Below are 19,517 nucleotides of genomic sequence, written 5' to 3'. Positions count from 1 at the left end.
TACTGAATTGATTCCTGTCTCCTGAACAAAAGATGATGATGCTGTCAGTCTGTGTGGCAACTGTGGCTTTTTAAGTAAAAGGTCAGCCCTTGTAGTTCTACTCAACATGACAACCTTGCACTAAACCACAGTTACAACACAATAACACCTACTGTGTCGTAGAACACTACACTTTTGATACACAATACAAATGTGATACACAGATACTGTATGTATACCTTAAACTATTGTATTTTTGCATCACACAGTTGGTACTCTGACGTGTTTTATTAAATCTTGGGACAATGACGGGTGCAAAAATTTGAAACATATGCCTTGCATATATAGTGAATGAACAATACTGTACATAGTATTATGTACTTATTATTGTTCATAAGACATTTGAATCTGCATTAATAGGTGTGGCAGTTTGTGTGATGGCAACTTACATGCAAAAGTGAAATAAGGTTTTTGACAACTGTATAGCTATATAGAGGCAAGAGCAGGTTATGTGCCTTGATTACACTGTAGGCATACTGTATAGCAATCTATTGTGTAATTACTGTACATCAAACAGAAGAAACAGTATGAATTAAGAGTCAATGCACCCAAAGTATTTTTTTGGTATATGTGTGCCTAATTGATAGTTACTGTATGACTCAAAGTAGGTACTGTAATGTCCTCAAATGTAGAGAAACATCTAGTAAGTATTTCTAAAGACAATTTTATGTTACATTCACAGGACATTATTGTTTTTATCAAATGTGCCATGTGATTTATTAGGAGAACTACAGTGTCTTGGCCATATGCATTTACCTTTTACGTTTCTAAAGAAGTGGTGAGTGACATAGGGTGCTGGACTTCAACGTGGTAAATGTATTTTTAGCAGTCGTCATGTGGAGCAAATGAATGACAAGACGGCTGCCTCTACTTCAGCCATTAGAGCCACTTTGTCACCAGCTGCCTGGCTGAAACGCACGGAGGAAACCTTTAGAAAGTTGAACCGCAAGTGAAGACATGCAGACAAGGTGTGGGATGTGTCTGCATCACTTGGCAGCAAACGCAACGCAACACATGGCAAATTGCATCAGAAGCCCTTCAGAATGTCTTTTTTTGGTAAGCTAGGCGGGCATCTCAACTGTTAATGCATTATGCTCATGTGGGCTTCCCAGAATGAGGCATTTCATTGAAATAGTCTCAGTTTTTATTTGATGACGCACAACTAGCCCACTTAACTCCAAAATCGTCTTCCTAATGAGAGTAAGGGCATTGACCGGTAGGGGCTTCCATAGCTTACTGTATGTTTGTAGAGTGGCAGTCGACTTTGAAGAGATTTGGGACTCAAACATAATCTGACCAATCCAAGACAAGCATGTATCATAAACATTATTCCATTTGTAGTTATCCTTCCTCGGTGTAAAAACACAAAAATCATGTTTTCCTTTACTATCATCCGTTAATTTTAACAGTATAATAGTTAACACTTAATAGTATTATTTGACACTGAATATTACTAAACGGAATTATATTTAATGATACATTGTTTGGGACATTTCTTTCACTACGTATGTTAAAACAAAAGAATTAGAATGGCACATGAAATGATATAATTTCAGAGGGCATTCTCTTTCTTCATCCTGAGTTTCATATAATTCTACATCAAATGCTCCTCTCTACGGTTAGCTCTGGTGTCTCAGCAGCCACAGCTGAATCTCTTGGACATCATCTACTGTAGGATAATCGAATACTTGCTGGCACCGTCAAATGAGAGGCCATTGTACCCTGGTTGAACATTGATCTATGCTACTTTATCTGCTGAAGAATATAAAAAAACGCATTATTAGCTAAGTTACTGGCAGTGACTTTAGGGAGTTAGGTTTAGTTTCAGGGTAAGGATAATACCAACAATGCATTGCTGAATTAAGAAAAATGCACATTATCCACAGCATTACTGATATAATAAAGTTGAAATTGGACATGCTTGATTAAGATGGAGCATTCATTTATCCTCATGTCCAGAAGGTCTTTTAAGGAATGTTTCTAAGAGCTATTTGATACGAACAGTATTGAATCCTCTTTGAAAAAGGCACAGTCCCTAACTTCAGTAAGAGTGCAGTGTATAAGAACACCACAGAACCAGTTTGGTAAAGACTTGTTTCATCAGCTCTAAATGAACGACTATGCTGTTGGTATAGATGTGGAGTTATCACTGTTTTGCAACGTCATCCCTGTCTCTGACATACATGAGCTTGCTTTTAGATGAAGTGCTGAATAACTCGCTCATTACAGTATATACAAAATGTATGAGGAACCTTTCTTCAACAATCGATTAATCCAAAACTCTAAACTGTGTTCAGATATACTGTAGTACCATTGAATCATTCGATATGGACAACATAATTTGGACATACAAGCCCGCTGACATGTCATTAAATACTGACATTTGTAGCCTGAATGGTAATTTGAATGATCATAGGTTAGACTTCTTTGATCACTGGTTTAGTCAGACTTGATGTGATTATTGATTGCATTATAATCAGCAATACAGTGATTATTTAAATACCCCTTTGAGGTGTGAAGCACTGTATGTTTCTGTAGTCACTCTCACCTTTCTGCAGGACTTTCATACATGGCAATCACATGCAGAGTCACGCACAAAGACACACTTGACTCCCTAAAAAGAGGGTCAGAGTCAAGCACCGCAATTCTTCTTCCGCCTCTTGACCAACCCCTCGGTTTTGTGTCTGTTATTTCCCCTGCTCCCTGTCTTTGCAGCTGCGATTCTAGTGGTAGGGGTAGTTGGGGCCCATCACACAGTCACTTCTGTCTTGCTGTTGGTGACAAAGTAGGGCTGCGGGGGCAGATAGTGCTGGCTGCGCAGGGTGTGCATCTCGTTCACCTGCTCCACGGTGCAGTGTTTCTTAGGGTCATAGGTCTGCCGCCGCCCCAGGGTCTCTGTGCCGTCCCAACCCTTAAACATGCCTGAGGCGCCGATGGTGTTGGAGCTGGAGGCCAGGGTGTGGGAACTGTGGGAGCTGTGGGTCTTGTTGCTTTTGGACTTGTGTCCGTTCTGCTTGAGGGAGGGCTGCGGCGGGGGGCTGTATGGGTTGCTGGGCTCAGGCTCCACATGGACCGGCTGCATGGGGAGGCTGCCCTTGGCCGTCATCTCCACCATGTGCCGCCGGTTGGTGTAGAAGTTCTCATTTGACTTCTCCGCTGGAAGGCACAAACACCACAAAAGGGAACAGAATGATTAGCAACCCGAGAACATTAAATATCTTATGCCAGCCTTGCTTTATAGTTAACATATGCAGGTCATGTTGTGGTTATTAACACAGGATTGTCATGCTGGTGCAGATTAATTCTGCCATGAGAATTGTGGTGGAGATGTTAAAAAAACAATCAATCCCAATATGCCCTTTGCAAATGTATTATCTCAAAATACTTACCAGATAGACATTAATTCTGATGAGGGACAAATAGATTAATCTGACTGGTAAAATGTGGGGTGGCAGTTTTAATGGGTAAAAACAGCCAGGGTTTTGAAATAGTTTGGTGGTGTTAATTTTCAAGCACAATAAATGTTGCCAAAGCTGTATTGAATGTCATCATGCCTGAGTATACCTGTAATTAATTTTTTTTAAGTTGTATCATCTGGGAACATGCTGGTTCTCACTGTCAGAGGATGTGGACAGGCCTGTGTGCACACATCTATTGTATATGCAAATATGGTGTAATTCATGTCTCCAATACAGCCCCGACATGAAAACAAAATAATGTTCCAATGTAAATCCCCATAATTTCATTGTGACATTTCCCATTTATTTTTAATTGAATGTCCTACAGGTGACCTTTGATAGGCTCTGCCCCCAGCTGGTGGGTGCTGAGGTTGCTTTTGTGCACTGGATCAAAGGCCATGATGCAGGAGACACATCTGAGATGAGAGGAGTGGATGAGGGAGCCGTGTCTCCTCGGAACAAGATCCTTTCCTACAGCCGATGAAGCAGCCTTACAGACTAAAACACACCAGAGAGACAGGGACATCACAGTGGCTCACCAGGCAGAACCCAAACAGTTTAGTTTAGTTAAGCTTCCTCAGGCTGTCTCCCAGTCCCCAGTCCCACCTCACCTCCATCTCTACCACTCTCCTTTTCTCTGCGTCTCCATCTCTTAATAGATAAGATTTCCCCTGTCTTTATTTTCGATTTACCCTAATGATCAGTCTACTTGACGGTTCTTGAGTGAATTAGCATCAGCTGCATCTGAGTGTCACACAGTGTCTGCTGTTCCACATGCAGAATCCTCTGGTTGATCAGGGCTGCAAATCACACTCTGACAGCTGTCATCTCTCTGAAGCTTTTACTGGCTTGTGCCTTTAATTGGATGAGACGGAATCCATAAAAGTATATCTGTTTCAGCTCCCTGCTAAAGACTATCAAATGTTTCAAACAATGCTTTTAGACCCATCAAAGACAGTCAGTTTTCTGATGTCTTGAATTCTGTTAATCACACCATATATCATATGCTCTGACTTACTTAAGCCTCTTGAACTATGTTCATGGTGAGTCAGCGAACCAGCTTTGTTTGAAGGTCCATTGGTATCAAACATGGGAATGTAAAAGAAATGGTATGCTTCTTTTGAAAATGTTATTGGAATATGGACATTTCCAGTACAATCTACCATACATCATGCTCAATAACATCAAGCATTGAATAAAATACCTCACAACCCGTAAGATGGGTGAGAGTGAAGGTAGAACAAAGGTCATCATTTCATTGTACTATTGTCTGTTTTAATTTGATGATACTAAATTGAGTTACTTGCTAAAGCGATGTGCCAAATCTATTGAATATGTCTGTTAAAAATACAGAACTAAGATCTTACTAAATCACCAAGGCACAAAGAAGGGGAGTCTTAAACATTCATGATGAAATTGTAAGTAGCAATTAAACGATCTAAAAACGTCTTACAGAAATGATTACATAATCACAGTAAAACCATTTCGCCAACAGCACCAGTATGGATGGCAGTTCATGACGAAGATTTATTTGATGTAAGGGTCCCTGGGTGATCAATTATAAATCAATAGCCATTGTGCAAAAAATGCTAGGTTATTTTCCTTCTTGTCTGACAAAGTAATTTTCCTCTCTTATCAATTCTAATTTCGAATACTTTGTTTACACACAGCTAACATTTCTGTGAAAAGCTCTTTCCCCTAGCCTTGCTTTAAACAGAAAGTGTCACATAAACACTGTCTTTCAGTAAACAAGCATTTTCATGCTAAGATTGAGATGGAAAGTGGAGATGAGGCAAAATAATAATTATATCTGGCAGAACATATCTCTAGTGCTTCGTGTGCTTTACTCCAATTTAGATGTGAGAGATGTGCATTGTGTTAATTAGCTCACATTTAATCATGTAATTTGTCTGTGATTACATGGGACTTCCACACTTTAGGAGCACACGTTCTCTCTCCAAACTCTGTTCACAGTACTGTATCACACTACTTGTCTTTGAAATTGAAAGCAAATGGATGCTATTGAACCAGCAATATTCCTCTTCCACAATTTTTTAGATATTTTTTTTTTTTTTTACATACCGTATCTGGAATAGGACATATGAACATTCACAAGCCTCAAAATAAGTTCCAGTCTCTCACCAACAGCCTTTAGGGAGGCATATTTGTTGATCTCCTTGCCAGGTTGCTGTTGCTCATAGGGGTGGGCGAGCTGTCCAATGGGAGGGTAAGGGTGTGGCGGGGTTAAGCCTGCCATCATAGCTGATCCTGAGCCCACGCTGTTCATCTGGTTGCTCTCTGCAGGAAGATACAAAAAGAAAACATAAGAATCCATGGCCAGCGATACTGTAATGGTATTTCTCGGACAGACTTCTCGCACAGCAGTAGAAGCTTGGTACACTTTTACATTCTTTGTAACATTTGCTAGTTTGTGTGCATAAAGTACTGTAACTGCATGAAGTCATCACCGTCATCATGAAATATGTGTAGATGTTATACATACAAATATATATATATATATTATATATATAAATAGATAGATAGATGTAGATATACATATAGATGTAGATCAATGTGATTACAATTACAGACCAAAATCCAACCACCAATAGCAGTGCATATTAGTGAATTAAAACAACAGTTTTTACTCACGCTGTAACAGTACAACACTTTTTGTGAGTCTAGAAAGTCTAGAAACTGGAGAAAGTATCCAATGAAAGCTGGAGGAGGTGAGCCCTGACAGTACCCTGTCTGTGTGGATGCTTATTGACCCATCACCCAAACTTTAGTTTTCTCTACTAAGGGCATCTCTTCATGTCCACCCCAGGATACAAATCATTAACCATGGATCGCTCGGAGTGCTAGCCAGTTCCAACTGTGCTAATCCTCCTCCAATCCAATTTCTTTTGAACTGGTTTCCTCCAAACAAGCTCCTGCTGATATAACGTCCAATATCCCTGATGGAAATGAGCCTGGTGGATGGATGGAAACGGACAATGTTAATTGTTCGAGTTCTTGGTTGCGTCACTCTCCCAGTGGCTGGCTGTCTCTGGGGACCCAGCTGGGGAAAGTCAGGACTGCTCTTTGTAAAACTGTACTAATCCAACAGAAGACATCTGCTTAATTGAGGGGTGCACAGAACCAGGGTAAATTGACTGGCCCCCTGCCTGCTGGCATGACAGAGCAGCCAGATGTCCCAAGCATCATTTTCTACTGCCCTGATAGCACTGGGAGGTCAGGAGAGCACGCCCACACACAGGTGGCCATTTGGGGGATGCTCCGTGTATCGCCACCTTAACAAACAAAGCAGAAATGTCCTTTCCATCATGGCTGTGCTGGTTGGTGAAATCCACACAACCCAAAAGTCACGTTTATTAAGGTGACGCATGTCACAGCACTGACATTTAGCTGACGTTCAGTTTTCTTCACACATAATTACCAGCTTCTGTACCAGCTAAGTGCCTCCAAATGAGAATGGTGACAGATGAGGATGTCCCCTCAAGCATGTGATGCTGTACAAGTCAACATCTCTTCCTCCTCTTATCTCTCTGGTATCCCAAAGCTGCAATGAGCAGCAACCATAAGCCCTTGGGAGAGCACAGTTGTTATAACACATCATGGGTGCCATAGCTTGGCTTGGCATACTGAGCTGGCATAGTTAACCTCCAAAGTTCCAAATGGTTAGTCGGACAGTGGTATAAATTATTGACTCTGGCAGCAATTATGTTACACTGGCAGCAAGCTTTGTGAGGATTACTTTTTTTGTAAAAGCAGAGTTTACTAATGGTAAAACATGACACATGATACAAACATGATTGATCTTACCTTATAGTAATTTGTTTAATTGATGACACAGATCATTTCAGAATAATGATGGCAATCATGTAATTGACAACGAAATGTTTTTGCACATATATTACTCAACAAGCACACTATTTAAAATTCATGTCATAACCACAAGCAGTCTGGGATAATTGTCAACAAGAAGACTAATGAACCACTAATGACTTATTTTTCAAGGCAACAGGTCATCATTTTTTGCAGACATGTTGACTCTTCCACCGCCTAGCAGGGGAGGGGAGGGGGAGAGGAAAAAGGCCCATCCTGTTTACTTCTGCCCCAAATGTTACTGGGCAGTACACTTAATTGGATTGACTCACTTTCAACAAAACTTGTCATCATGCACTTGCTACAGTACAGTTCACACTGACCATACAATGTCAGACAGACAATGCTTTTGTCTGTTGACTTACTTCCTAATCTCCTTCAAGCGTTACAATACCAAAATGTTTGGTAACAAATAAACATCTAATCAGACAGATAGTGTGTGTAGCAGCAAAATCTTAATACCTCACACTTCACATCGCTAACAGTCAGTGGAGTGTTTAAAGTTGCAAGTACCTCATCCAGACACTTAAGTATCTAGTCACACAGCTACTGCTGCTGAGGTTCTTTGTTTCAGATTGAGGACAATGGGCTGAGAAGAGGAACAACACTTGATGCATTGGGGGGGGGGGGGACATTGTATCAAAAACACTCATGCTAAATTGAATGAAACATTCTCAAACTGGTATAGGTTAGCAGAGACCATGTGTCATGGAAGACATGTAAACTATCAAGGAGATGCCACCCGAGCTTTTAGTCTCCTCATCTTCCCCCGGTTTGTGTGGAAGTTAGTCATTTTTTTCTTGACAGCTACTTAATGAATATGTCAGCTCTAGTAATGCCTGTTTCCTGCCAGGTGACACAGCAGGACCTGACTGGTCTCTCTAATCCTGAAGAACATGGTCACCACTGGATTTACCTCTTCCGAAGGCTGGAAAGACTTGTATTGGAAGTCTTATGGACAAATTAAAAACACACATATGGCCAGTATTGCAGCACATTCATTCAAATGGCACCTGGAGGGTTCTGTGTCCCAAAACCCCCCACTGATGATAGTTGTCTTGATGTACAAGAAATGGCAATTGGTGTCCCATTCATGCTAATTGAGCAGGGAATCTATGTGAAGAATCATCCATCAGTTTTGTGAACTATTATAGATCACACCAGCAAAAGTGAATGCCATTGCTAATCGGAAAACCCTGCTGAGAAATTCTTGTGAAATACAGCATTAAAGAAACACATTTCCCAAGGAAACCCACTGGTCCCTGAGGATTCTCTGCTATTGGGAATAATTCAGGATGGAACAAGGGAAGAAGGGAAGCGGAAAGTCAAGCTAGACCCAAAGAGACCCTGACATGAATTAATGATTATTTTTGGACCCTTTATAAAGTTTATTCCTTGAAAATGACAGGGGAAATAGGAGACCATGTCACTGCAACTACAATAGATTTGCCTTTAAAGGGGAGACTGAGATGTTTTGAAAGGGGAAACAGGCCATGTTTATTTTCTTTAGCAGTGTAATTAATGAAAGGGGAGACTATGCACTGAGATGGAAAGTGGGAGGAGGGCAGAGAGAAATCAAGGTCAGGGACAGGAGGTGTGAACCACACAGAAAACAACTGCCAGACAACTTCAAAAGGACTCATCTCTTGTGCAGATTTCTTTTATTTTTGGGGGTAAGTTTGCTTTTCTAAAGAATCAACTTTTAGTTATTGGGAGACCACTATTCCTTGGTGGAGCATCTCCTTGATAAAAACAGATCATTAATACAGAAATTAGGCTAATTAGGACCTCTTTTCCCACTGGTCAAAAGGGAACTTTCAGTTCTGTGCTAATTACTTAATAAAGGACCATGCAATTATCTATGTTGTCCCATGAAAAAGGATAGAGGGATTGACGTGGAGGGGCAGAGTGAAAGTTGTAAGGGCCTTTTCATTCCATTGTTCACCTGAATTACCCCCATCCTAGGAATAATGGCCAATCATGGTGAAGTATAATCATGCGAACAGCAAAAGATTAAACAAAAGTCTAAAGTGTCCATTCCATAGAGAGTTTAATTCCTGTTCTCTTTGCATGCATACCTTGTTGTGATGTATCAAATTGTGTGTTGCAACCAGGATCAAAAGCAACTTCTGCGATGTATCTCATAAGAACAGAAGCACCATTCTATCTCTCTCCCATTGAAGGGGTACAGTATACTAATATGTGTTTCGTCATCTGCATTTTTCATGTCTGAATATAATGCATAAGACCTGACTCTTAACCTTCACAATAGTGTTTCAAGAATTAGATACTCTATATCCCTCAATTCAACCTTGTCACATTTGCTGGTGAAGAGATATTGTAAAAACTTGTTGGTAAGGTTAAATACTTAAAGGTTGTTGCAGAGAGTATGCAAGTCAACACTACAGACATAGATACCTCCCCAGGACTCATTAAAAATTTACGGGTGTATTTTGGGAGCAGGCTGCCCCAAAGGAACAGTACTATGAGAAGGACACTCTTGTTTACAGGTTATTTTTCAAACGGGGAATGATAATGATCATTTAACTCCCATTCTTCTAGATGCCTGTTAAATGAAGTTGCTATAGATGATGATGTTATGTGAAGGTTTTTTTGATGTTTTTTTTCAGTTGCTCCCACTCTAGGATCGATCCTTTGAGCACAGGTTGCTCAAAGGATCTTCTTTAGATGTCATACTTACATCCTTGGAGTGTCAGTTCTGGTCTGGTGAAATCCAGTAAAATCCCAAACTCTTAATTCCTACTTGGGTACCAGAATTGTACTGTATATCAAGTTATGTGAAATGTTTGATGAGAACAAAGATAATATGTACATAATAGTTACATGACGCAGTGACCAATATTTAACCTTAATACATAATCTGACTGACATTGTGTGACATTTTGGGAGTAGATTAGAATACAGGCGCCTCCATCACCAACATCTCCAATCGTGAATGTTGTTTAATTTGCCGTACATTGAGTAATTATCTGTAGTTCACTTTTCAAATCCAATGTTTGATGGCAGGGCTGTCTAAACATGCTGTATATGTGTTGAATAGAGCAATGCAGAGGAACAGATCTAGGCCACAGACAGTGGGATCCAATCAGAGAAGTTAAGCTCTTGCTGTGTGATAATATCTGCTGATATAGCCTGATTTCTGCCTTTGTACCTCACCTGTGCTCATTACCTTACTCCTTACTCTGCCCATGTACGTTTATGAGCTTCCCCAAGTGTTACTGAGGACAGCATTTCATTTAGTAAATGCTTATGCTAGTAGCTTGATTGACTAAATGGATGAGTGGGTTTGACTACAAATGTATTTTCACATCTATTACTGCTCAGAAAAAGCGTTGCATGACATCTAGCAAATGCACATCCCAGCACTGCATACTTTATGAATACATTTACACTATTACATTCGGTGTCCTTTGTGATTAGTAATTAACGTTGACATTCACCTATGCTAAGTGTACATTAACATGATGATACTGCTTTTATGACTTATTCATGGTGACCTCATAGTGTGCACTTTAGGAACTGATAATTTAACATTTGGTGGAAAAGGGAATGCACCACATAACGATTTGCAACAACATTTTAAATATGCATAAACCATTTACCATTCAATGCATTAAGATCTGTGGACTTTGCGTTGGTGGGAGCTACTTAATTCCACACAAGTTGGTGGGGTTGTGTAATCAAATGGTGCTCTTAATGTGTCTAGTTGTGTCAGGGGTGCCAGAGCTTGGAGATTCCATGTATTCCATGCATTTTCAAGCAAATGTTGCTTGCTCTTTGCGAAAATGGTGTCTAGGATTATTAAAGCAAACTGCTATTATTCTGTACATTTAAGTGTTTTCAAAGTGCTTGAGCTACTTATTAAAGACAAAATCAATTACTTGAGGCAGTGCTTTATTCGTTTCCATGCTGTGGGAGTAATCAATTATAATTTGTTATAAATAGTGCTAATCAGCATCTGATAGAGTTTGACCAATTCATTCACAACCCGAGGAGAAAGTGTAACTCAAATATGTTATAGGTAAAAGTATTATAATAATAACTATACTAGGTATTGAAACATATGCATTGATACAATAGACATAAAACAATATACTCCTTCACAGAAATGTGTGTAATAATAGTGTTTTTGTGGACTATGTGATATCTTTAGCTTTTTTTCAACATAGTAGTCACACACATATAGCTCCCCTTGTCACCCAGGGATTGCACGGCTAGCCGTAGCGAGTTGGCAGCCAGAGCAGACTTTGTTCTCGCCCGGCTGACTGCCGGGAGAGTTAAAGAGCCCAGGCTGCCACAGGTGCCCTTTGCTCAAACAGGGAGGCCTGAAGGAAAGGAACATGACAGTGTGGGTGGCCAAGATAGCCCTGCAGCACACAAGCTGCCCACCACCCTAAGGAGATAGGGAAGCAGAACGCAGCCATGTCTGAGGGGAATGTGTCATCTGTGATGGGTAACATGTCAAAGAGAGAGAGAGAGAGAGAGAGAGAGAGAGAGAGAGAGAGAGAGAGAGAGAGAGAGAGAGAGAGAGAGAGAGAGAGAGAGCTCCGTCTGGACCCTCTCACTCAGTGTCAGCTAGACACCACAACCCCTGGCTCACAGCACCCAGTTCAGCTCTGGCACGGTTACACCTGACGGTGCCAGACATGACAAACAGCCACAGCATTGTGCCCTGTGGCCGTGTCCGTCCATCCAAATTCACCCCTGCCAACCTATCCCCGAACCTTGCCCCAGAGCCAGCAACATAAAAAACAAGGAAAACCTGCCACAGCAAGAAATTTTCCTTTTCAGTGCTGCTTTTGAAGAGTGAATTTTGGAGAATCCCGGCGAACACTACAGTATGAAGGAAATACAAAGCATTGCCTCAAGTACATCTATTCCCAAGGCGTTCCTCTGAAAGGTCCAAACTCTGTACTGTATACTGGTGCATTGCATACTGTAGGCAGTACATTTTACTGTACAGACTGCACTTCATAATTCAAGCCTGAGAAAATGCAGTTTTTCATTGACAAGCAAAAGAGAGAGACCAAGCCCCAAGCCCACATTTCAGTTTGTACCGTTTTACCATTTTTACAAACTATTAAAAAGCCACCTTTTACCATCTGTTCAAAACTACGGATGTGACCCCTTAGAACTACAGCAGCAGGGAATTCATTTTCAGACAGCTAACTAAGACAAGGATGAGTAACATTTGTGCCATTTCTTTAACGTATTGCAACGTCTGTTATGTACGGTTAACAGCAATAATGTTACTTAATTGGATTTCATGTTTCCCTTACTTACATTAGCAAGATTAGAGTCAAGTCCATACCATGATGTCTTACAATACAAAAAGGACAGCAACAAGACTAGACCTAATGTGGGCGAAAGCATATGTCAAGCTATTCTGTCGCAACCCAATGCAACACTTGCATGTATAATGTAATAATGGGGAAAGTTCAGTGTTCTAAAAGTATCCTCAAACCAGTTTTTTGTGTTTTGTGTCTTTGATATTGCAGATAATGAACATCACAATACCAATGAAAAAGACATCATGCCACTGTCAACAGTGTACCACCAGTGGTCACTTCTGAAACAAAAACATTGCCACATCCAATCCAACCCAAAACCTCAAAGCTTTCTTAGAAGGTTCTGACCTAGTGGCCAAAAACCTTTTAAAGCATGAGTGAAGAAAGCTTCTCTTTCTCTCACTGGTATTATTATGATCTTGACAAATCTTCCATGTAACCATTCAATCAATGGCAGATTAGTCTGCTCAGTTTCATTCTTATTCTTACTGTACGGCAATGGACATTTCATAAGGGATTATCAAGATCTCCTTGATGAGATCTTCAGACATAACCAAACATTCCAACTGGGGAGGTTGAACATGTCATGTTGTCATATTGCACAAGATTGCTGTGGATTTGGAATTCATGACCATGTGCTTAAGCTTCGCATATCATGTGTCAATATGTCCGTGGTCAAGAGGGTTGTGCAATATGTCCCCCCTGTACTGTGAAGATGTTAATATTTGATTTTATCTTCTGTGGAACTCCAGGATGGAGTCCAGAACAGATTTCACTACGGGGACATTAAATGATATCTTATCTTTTCTTATGTGATGATCCAGGGATTCAAGCTCTTACTTTCACAAAGTTAAAGTTTGCTTTGAGTATTGCTTTCTAATAACCAGTATATAGGGAGTGGAGGAGGTGCTCTGTAGACAACAGTGGTGGGGCTGCAGAGGCTCAGAGGCTCTGATTCACACAACCACCTACCTGTCAACATGTCGGCTCAGCTAGTAATGAACTGATAATTATTCCAGGAGGGGGCGCGGTAGAAAAGAGAGGTCTCCGTTTAAAGAATGATTAATTATTCGCCTGTCATGGCAGCGCCAAGACATCACCTAAATTCATTAAACAGAATGATAATTTCAGCAGAAGGAGAAATATTCTGGTGATGAGAGGTGCACTGACAGGGTAGCGTAATCATCTGGAATGAACCAAGACAGGCACAGCGCGAGTTCTTCATACTCTCTACCGCTTTCACACCAGGAAATGTGTGAAATGTGTTATTTTTTTGTATCTGTATTATGTATGCATTGTATTATGTCTGTAGGTTTTGATGTTGGGTGTTTTTTCAATTTCAAACAATCTGCCAATAAACCTGAACTGGAGCCTTCCCGGTACCATGTCGGCTAAAGCCTTACTGTAGCCAGGCACTTTGCTGCATATCCTCCCCTCTCTCTCCTTGCCTTTCTTGTCATAATTCACCACAAGCTTCCCATTAAAGCATGAAAAATGCCCCAAAATAAGGCTGAACTGAATATTTGGAACCTTAATTTCTTTATACTGAGTCTTCAACTCAGACATGTTGTTGGTGTTCCTACAACATGTTGTTCATGTTGTGGTAGAATGTTTATTTGCTCATTTTGCAAGCTAGTGCTGTTGATTATTAATTAAAGTCTACTTGAGAAAAGGTCTTTAGTTTTTTTACTGAGCATCTGGCTGGCTTTTCACTCAAGTCTTCTTCACATTGTGTACAAATACATTGCTGGTCATAACAAAGAAAGGCATGCATTTTTGTCAGACTGTAATATCATTACGGTGTATGGTAAATAGACTTGTGTGGTGTTACATTTTATGTACAGAAGCTGAGCAGTGTCTGACCCAAGTTTAATCAACATATAGACCTGCACCGCCTCCACAGGTCAGTTAGAAATTCACTGAAGTAAGGTATTTAATTCGTAACCTACAGCAGTTTCCTATGTTGATTTAACAAGAATCATTGCAGGGTTGAAGTTCCATTTAAATTAGACATTCTCTCTGTAAAGTGCAATCTAAAGTTGAAGAGAGCTGTGGGGGGAGAACAATTGTCAGCACAATTGTGTGAGATCTCCATGGAAACAGCCATGCAAAGAACACATCCTATATAGACAGTGTTAGAACTGCAAAATTATGCAGGGTCTTAATTGCCTCAGTGGGGAAATTAATACAGTCAAATGTCATGCATTCTGCCACAGCATGTTTAAGAGCCGGTCTGTATCCTACCACCTGGATTGACTACCAGTACCTGTCTTGCCAAGGAGATGCCATGCGAAAAGGTACTGATCAGTGTAAATTGTATTTAAATGTGCCTTTTCTGAAGCACTAGTGGACTATCAATGTTACAGAGCTCTCAGTGAAAAGTAATGTGAGCTTTGATACAACTTGCTCGTCCTAAATGGTAGAAACAGTTCTTATGTATTTAAAATGGATATCTTGATGTTATTCACGTAATCATGACGATCATGTGAGCCTTAAAAACATTTTCTGGCAAGATAATGCCATGTTTTCTGTAGATTAAAATGATGAGAATGTGGCAATAAATTAACATGAAGCTGTCTCATGTGTAAGTCTTAGTGTAGGCGAGGCCATTTACATAATGTACTGTTGGAAAGACTGGTCAGAAGCTGAGGAGTTAATGTGCTTGTATTACATCTGTGGTAATGGGATTTATTTTACAGGTGTAATTGACTAGTAGTAGACTACTTTTGAGAATCTTTGCTGGAGGACAGAATTTCATTTTTGTTTTATGTAGCATTTTAGGGGGTCAGATGGCTGAGCGATTAGGAAAACCCAATCAGAAAGGTTGCCAGTTCGATTCCTGGCCGTGCAAAATTATGTTGTGTCCCTGGGCAAGGCACTTCACCCTACTTGCCTCGGGGGGAATGTCCCTGTACTTGGGTCGCTCTGGATAAGAGCTTCTGCTAAGTGACTAAATGTACATGTTAAGAACAGCAGTGTTTTTTAACCGATTTCAATGGCTAATAGGGCACAGAAGTCTGGCTGATGGTGTGCCTCACAACCTGGTGACTTTACCTCAGTGCCAAGCAGCTTCAGATCGCTTTGGCCCTGTGTAAGGGGGTCAGATGGCTGAGTGGTTAGGGAGTTGGTCTATTAATCAGAAGGTTGCCGGTTCAATTCCTGGCACTTCACCCTACTTCTCTAAGGGAGAATGTCCCTGTATTTACTGTAAGTCGGTCTGGAAAAGGGTGTCTGATAAATGACTAAATGTAAAATGTGTAACCTGACTCAAAACAATAACACACTACCACACTGTTTTACGTAGCTGCCAGCAGTCAGATTTCACTCGCAAAGCACTTTTAACTCCTGTGATGTCAATGCATTCCCCCCCCCCCCCCCCACACACACACACACACCATTTCCATTAAATGGCCCAGCTCCCTACCGTCTCACACTGCACTCTCCCTGTTATTTTTCCTTGGCGCGCAGGGAGACAGCTCTTTAGCAGCACAACACCTGTGTGTCAACGGCACCCTCTCAAAAACAGTGACTGCACTATCTGGCACTGTAAACAAAGATTATCCATTCCCTCTCATGTAAAAACAACGTATTTCTAACTCAACAGTGGGAAATGGGATAACAAAAAATCTATTCAACCACCATGGGGAAAATTCTTTTTTCTGTTAAGGGTAACGAACCCTTATTCAGCAAGCAGATCAATAGACATGCATTACTTCTCTGACTGGGATTCTGATGCTCAAAGTCTTTACACAATTCTCAGTACAAGCTATATAATTATTGTATGCAAACACTCAACAATCAAGCTTTGATCAGGAGCGTGGGCATCTGTATACATCTACTGTGTGTAGTAGCAAACACACACAATCCCCAAAAAGTGAATGCCACAATAGACAATTAAAAAACCTTCAGCACACTGAATATAACATCATTTTGTACACTGGCACATTAGCACAATATGTGTAATAAGTAGACCGCTGACAAGGGCTGAGATTACCTGAAAACTAGCTCCTTGTGCACTCACCCAATGTAATCCACAGGGCTCTTTTGTGCTCAAGTGTGGAAGTTTCCCACACTTGTATGTAAACAATAGCCAGTGCGCTCATGCCAACAGCTTGTAACAGAGGGGGTCAGTCGCCTTTTTAAACACAAAGGTCTTGAGTTGAGCAACTCTCTAACAGTTATATAAAATCCCAATTAAACATGTCACCTTGCAATGCAGAAATATCAATGTCATACTAGGACAGAGGAAAAAGACCAGTCCTTTGTTTACTGTATATCAACACATGTTGGTAACAAGCAGACATGCAATCCGTTGGAAAACCAACCTCATCAACGTGTATAGCGTGTGAGTTTTTAGAGCAGGAAAAAAGAGGGGGGAGAGTCTCAGAGCAAGACAAAGGGATGGGTGAAGCAGAGAGATACTGTAGAAAGAGAGACATAGAGCGGGTGGAGGGGGGGATAGGGAAAAATGTTGTCGTGGGAGATAGAGAATGGTGAAATTGTTATGTTAGTATTAGTCAGAAGCAGTCGATGAGGATAATTATCACAGTATGTTAAGTGATTACTGAGGACATGAGTAATTGCTTCACCAACCCACAGGACTTTCCAAAATGGAATTTCTTTCACAAGTTTCTCTCTTATCTGAAACACCTAAATCAGGCTAGGAAAGTGATTTGTGAATTTCAAATCTGCTTTGCTCCAATGACAAAGGCTGATCTGATTCAGAGGTGCGTTCAATCGACTGTATGAAAATAAATAGAGAGATGTGCCTTACAAGATATGAATTAAAAGGACTGGATACGATTTGATGATGAATGTGTTATTGTGATATGGGACTGTAAACAAGATTGGGTTGGTTATTCTGATTCACAATGTCAAAACCTTACTTTGGCATTAGATTCCAGCCCTCAACAGATACAAGCTCGCAAACTCGCAATTTTTATTTTATTTTTATAGAATTGTATGTTTTTCAATATGAATGAAGAGAATAGACAGTTGCACACTTACGTTGATTAGTGATTTGTGGTCTGCTGACTTGCATGGTGTCATAGTGCTGGCCATGTACTCCAATGCCTTCTGAGTGTTCTCCTGGGGCAGGCTGGCGCATCACCTGGGCAAGAGCTCTGAGGAAACATTGCTTTCTCAGTGACATCCTCTCCACACCATGGTCCTCTCCACTACTCCCAATATAAGAACTCAATTAATACTGTATCCATGGGAAGACTGTACTGTAGTTCAAGGGTTGTGTTTCCACAAACTCCAGTTCTGATCATTAATGCTTACTCCAAAGAGTAAACCAGAGTGTTTTAAACGTACACTACAGTAACAAATGAATGAGCTGCATAAAGTCAGTAGGCTCACCTACTGAAATTCAAACTGCATCAAAATAAATGGAGAAGCAGGGCAAGCTGAGTGTGAGACTGAAAAGAAATGTAGACAGCTAATTTCAATGACCAGTTTATAATAAAAACAGGGAATGTAGGGCAACAAGATTATCAAACCCCCAACCGATTTCTTTAAGGAAATGTGTTACTCACACAAGTTGGTTGCAACATGGTCGAGAGAGAGAGTACCAAGACACAATACAATGGTACTAGGTTACACTTAATTAAAAACAGGCCTATTACTTAAAATAAATACTGCTTTAAATGTAGAGGGGTGGTCTAGGATTATTCTTATTATTGAATTTAACCAAGAAATTGATTTATTAAAATGATTAAATTAACTCAAATCAGGAAACACGATATTTAATTTCAAGGTGTTTAGTCATTTTTCTACAGTGCTGCACCGCATGGTCTTTTTGACTTCACACTAAATATTATTACAATTGCATTCCATGTCTTCGGACTGCATCAGCAGTGTGCTCAGTGCTTCTTTGTAATTACTTGTCGCCTAAATGTATAGTACCTGGACATGTTTTCTCTGTGTGGTCGGTGCGCCTTCTCTAGTCCTAATTTCGTGAAGATCCCAACGAGTGCCATAATAGCCACGACACCACATACTATATACACAATCAAATTAGTCTTATCCTTAGTGGAGTCGTGTGTATGGTCGTTCTTTTTGGGCGGGGGTTTGCCGGTCTTCAGCCACTGTGGAGTGTCGTAATTTTTGCAGGTGGTTTGGTCTAGCCGCGACTTTTTGTATTCGCAGCAGAATCTAAAGCCACAGGTCCCGCAGCAATACAGGTAACTGCCCGTGGTGCAGTTGAAGGGAGGGTCCCACTGACCCATAACGTCGTAGTAACCGCTGCACCTGCCTTCTTTGTGTGGGACTTCAACGATGCTATTCTCCCCATATTTCGAGTCGTTGACCATAATAAAGCCGTCAAGTTTCTGCCCTGGCTCCCCCTCCGCGTTGCACACAAGAACTTTCACCAAAAAGTAACCGAGTAACAACCCCGCGCTTTTCATCATGTGCCTCCCTTTTTCTCCACTGTAGTCAAAGGACAGGTGACTACCAAGTCTCATAAAAAGCCTGTGTACATAATCCAAAGAGGTGAGAAACAGCCATCCACAAAACAATCATGATTGTCAAACACTAATCGTGTTATTTCTTCTAAAACAGTCAATTAAGACCTTAAACCGACTGTAATTGGTTTTTAGCGAGTAAAAGCTTCTTGCTTCAGGTATCTACAATAGTTTTGATCTCATGGTTCTACGCTGCGCCACTAACATCCTCCGTTGAAAATCGGAACCAATATATCGGTCGTTCACTCAAGGCAGTGGGGAAAGAACCTTACGAGAAGAGTGAGTGAGAGAGTGTGAAAGAGGACGAATAAGACACTTGTGTGGGAGAGAGCGCGTGTGTGTGTGTGTGTGTGAGA

At 40.7% G+C, this 19,517-nt stretch overlaps 1 protein-coding gene across 1 annotated transcript; it reads right to left on the bottom strand.

Moving 5' to 3' along the window:
• Positions 1 to 2,788: 2,788 nt before the first annotated feature.
• On the bottom strand, positions 2,789 to 19,161 carry shisa9b (shisa family member 9b). The gene is made up of 4 exons (XM_084678380.1): positions 18,602 to 19,161; positions 17,702 to 17,817; positions 5,640 to 5,795; positions 2,789 to 3,195 (listed from the first exon to the last, which is right to left on the bottom strand). Exons 1-4 carry the CDS (start codon positions 19,159 to 19,161, stop codon positions 2,789 to 2,791), a joined length of 1,239 nt encoding a protein of 412 aa, XP_084534506.1.
• Between the last annotated feature and the right edge of the window lie 356 nt (positions 19,162 to 19,517).

Source organism: Hypomesus nipponensis, chromosome 17 (assembly GCF_054491055.1).
Source record: "Hypomesus nipponensis isolate SF chromosome 17, ASM5449105v1, whole genome shotgun sequence".
NCBI classification, from domain to species: domain Eukaryota; kingdom Metazoa; phylum Chordata; class Actinopteri; order Osmeriformes; family Osmeridae; genus Hypomesus; species Hypomesus nipponensis.
The sequence above is the reverse complement of the archived record's forward strand: the minus strand, read 5'-3'. Positions and strand labels throughout refer to the sequence as shown.

Coding starts and splice junctions, on each gene's coding strand:
- shisa9b (XM_084678380.1), bottom strand. CDS start 19,161: ATGAGACTTGGTAGTCACCTGTCCTTTGACTACAGTGGAGAAAAAGGG. Junction 17,818..18,601: donor CACAGAGAAAACATGTCCAG/GTACTATACATT, acceptor ATGTTTCCTCAG/AGCTCTTGCCCAGGTGATGC. Junction 3,196..5,639: donor TGCCTCCCTAAAGGCTGTTG/GTGAGAGACTGG, acceptor TGTGCCTTCCAG/CGGAGAAGTCAAATGAGAAC.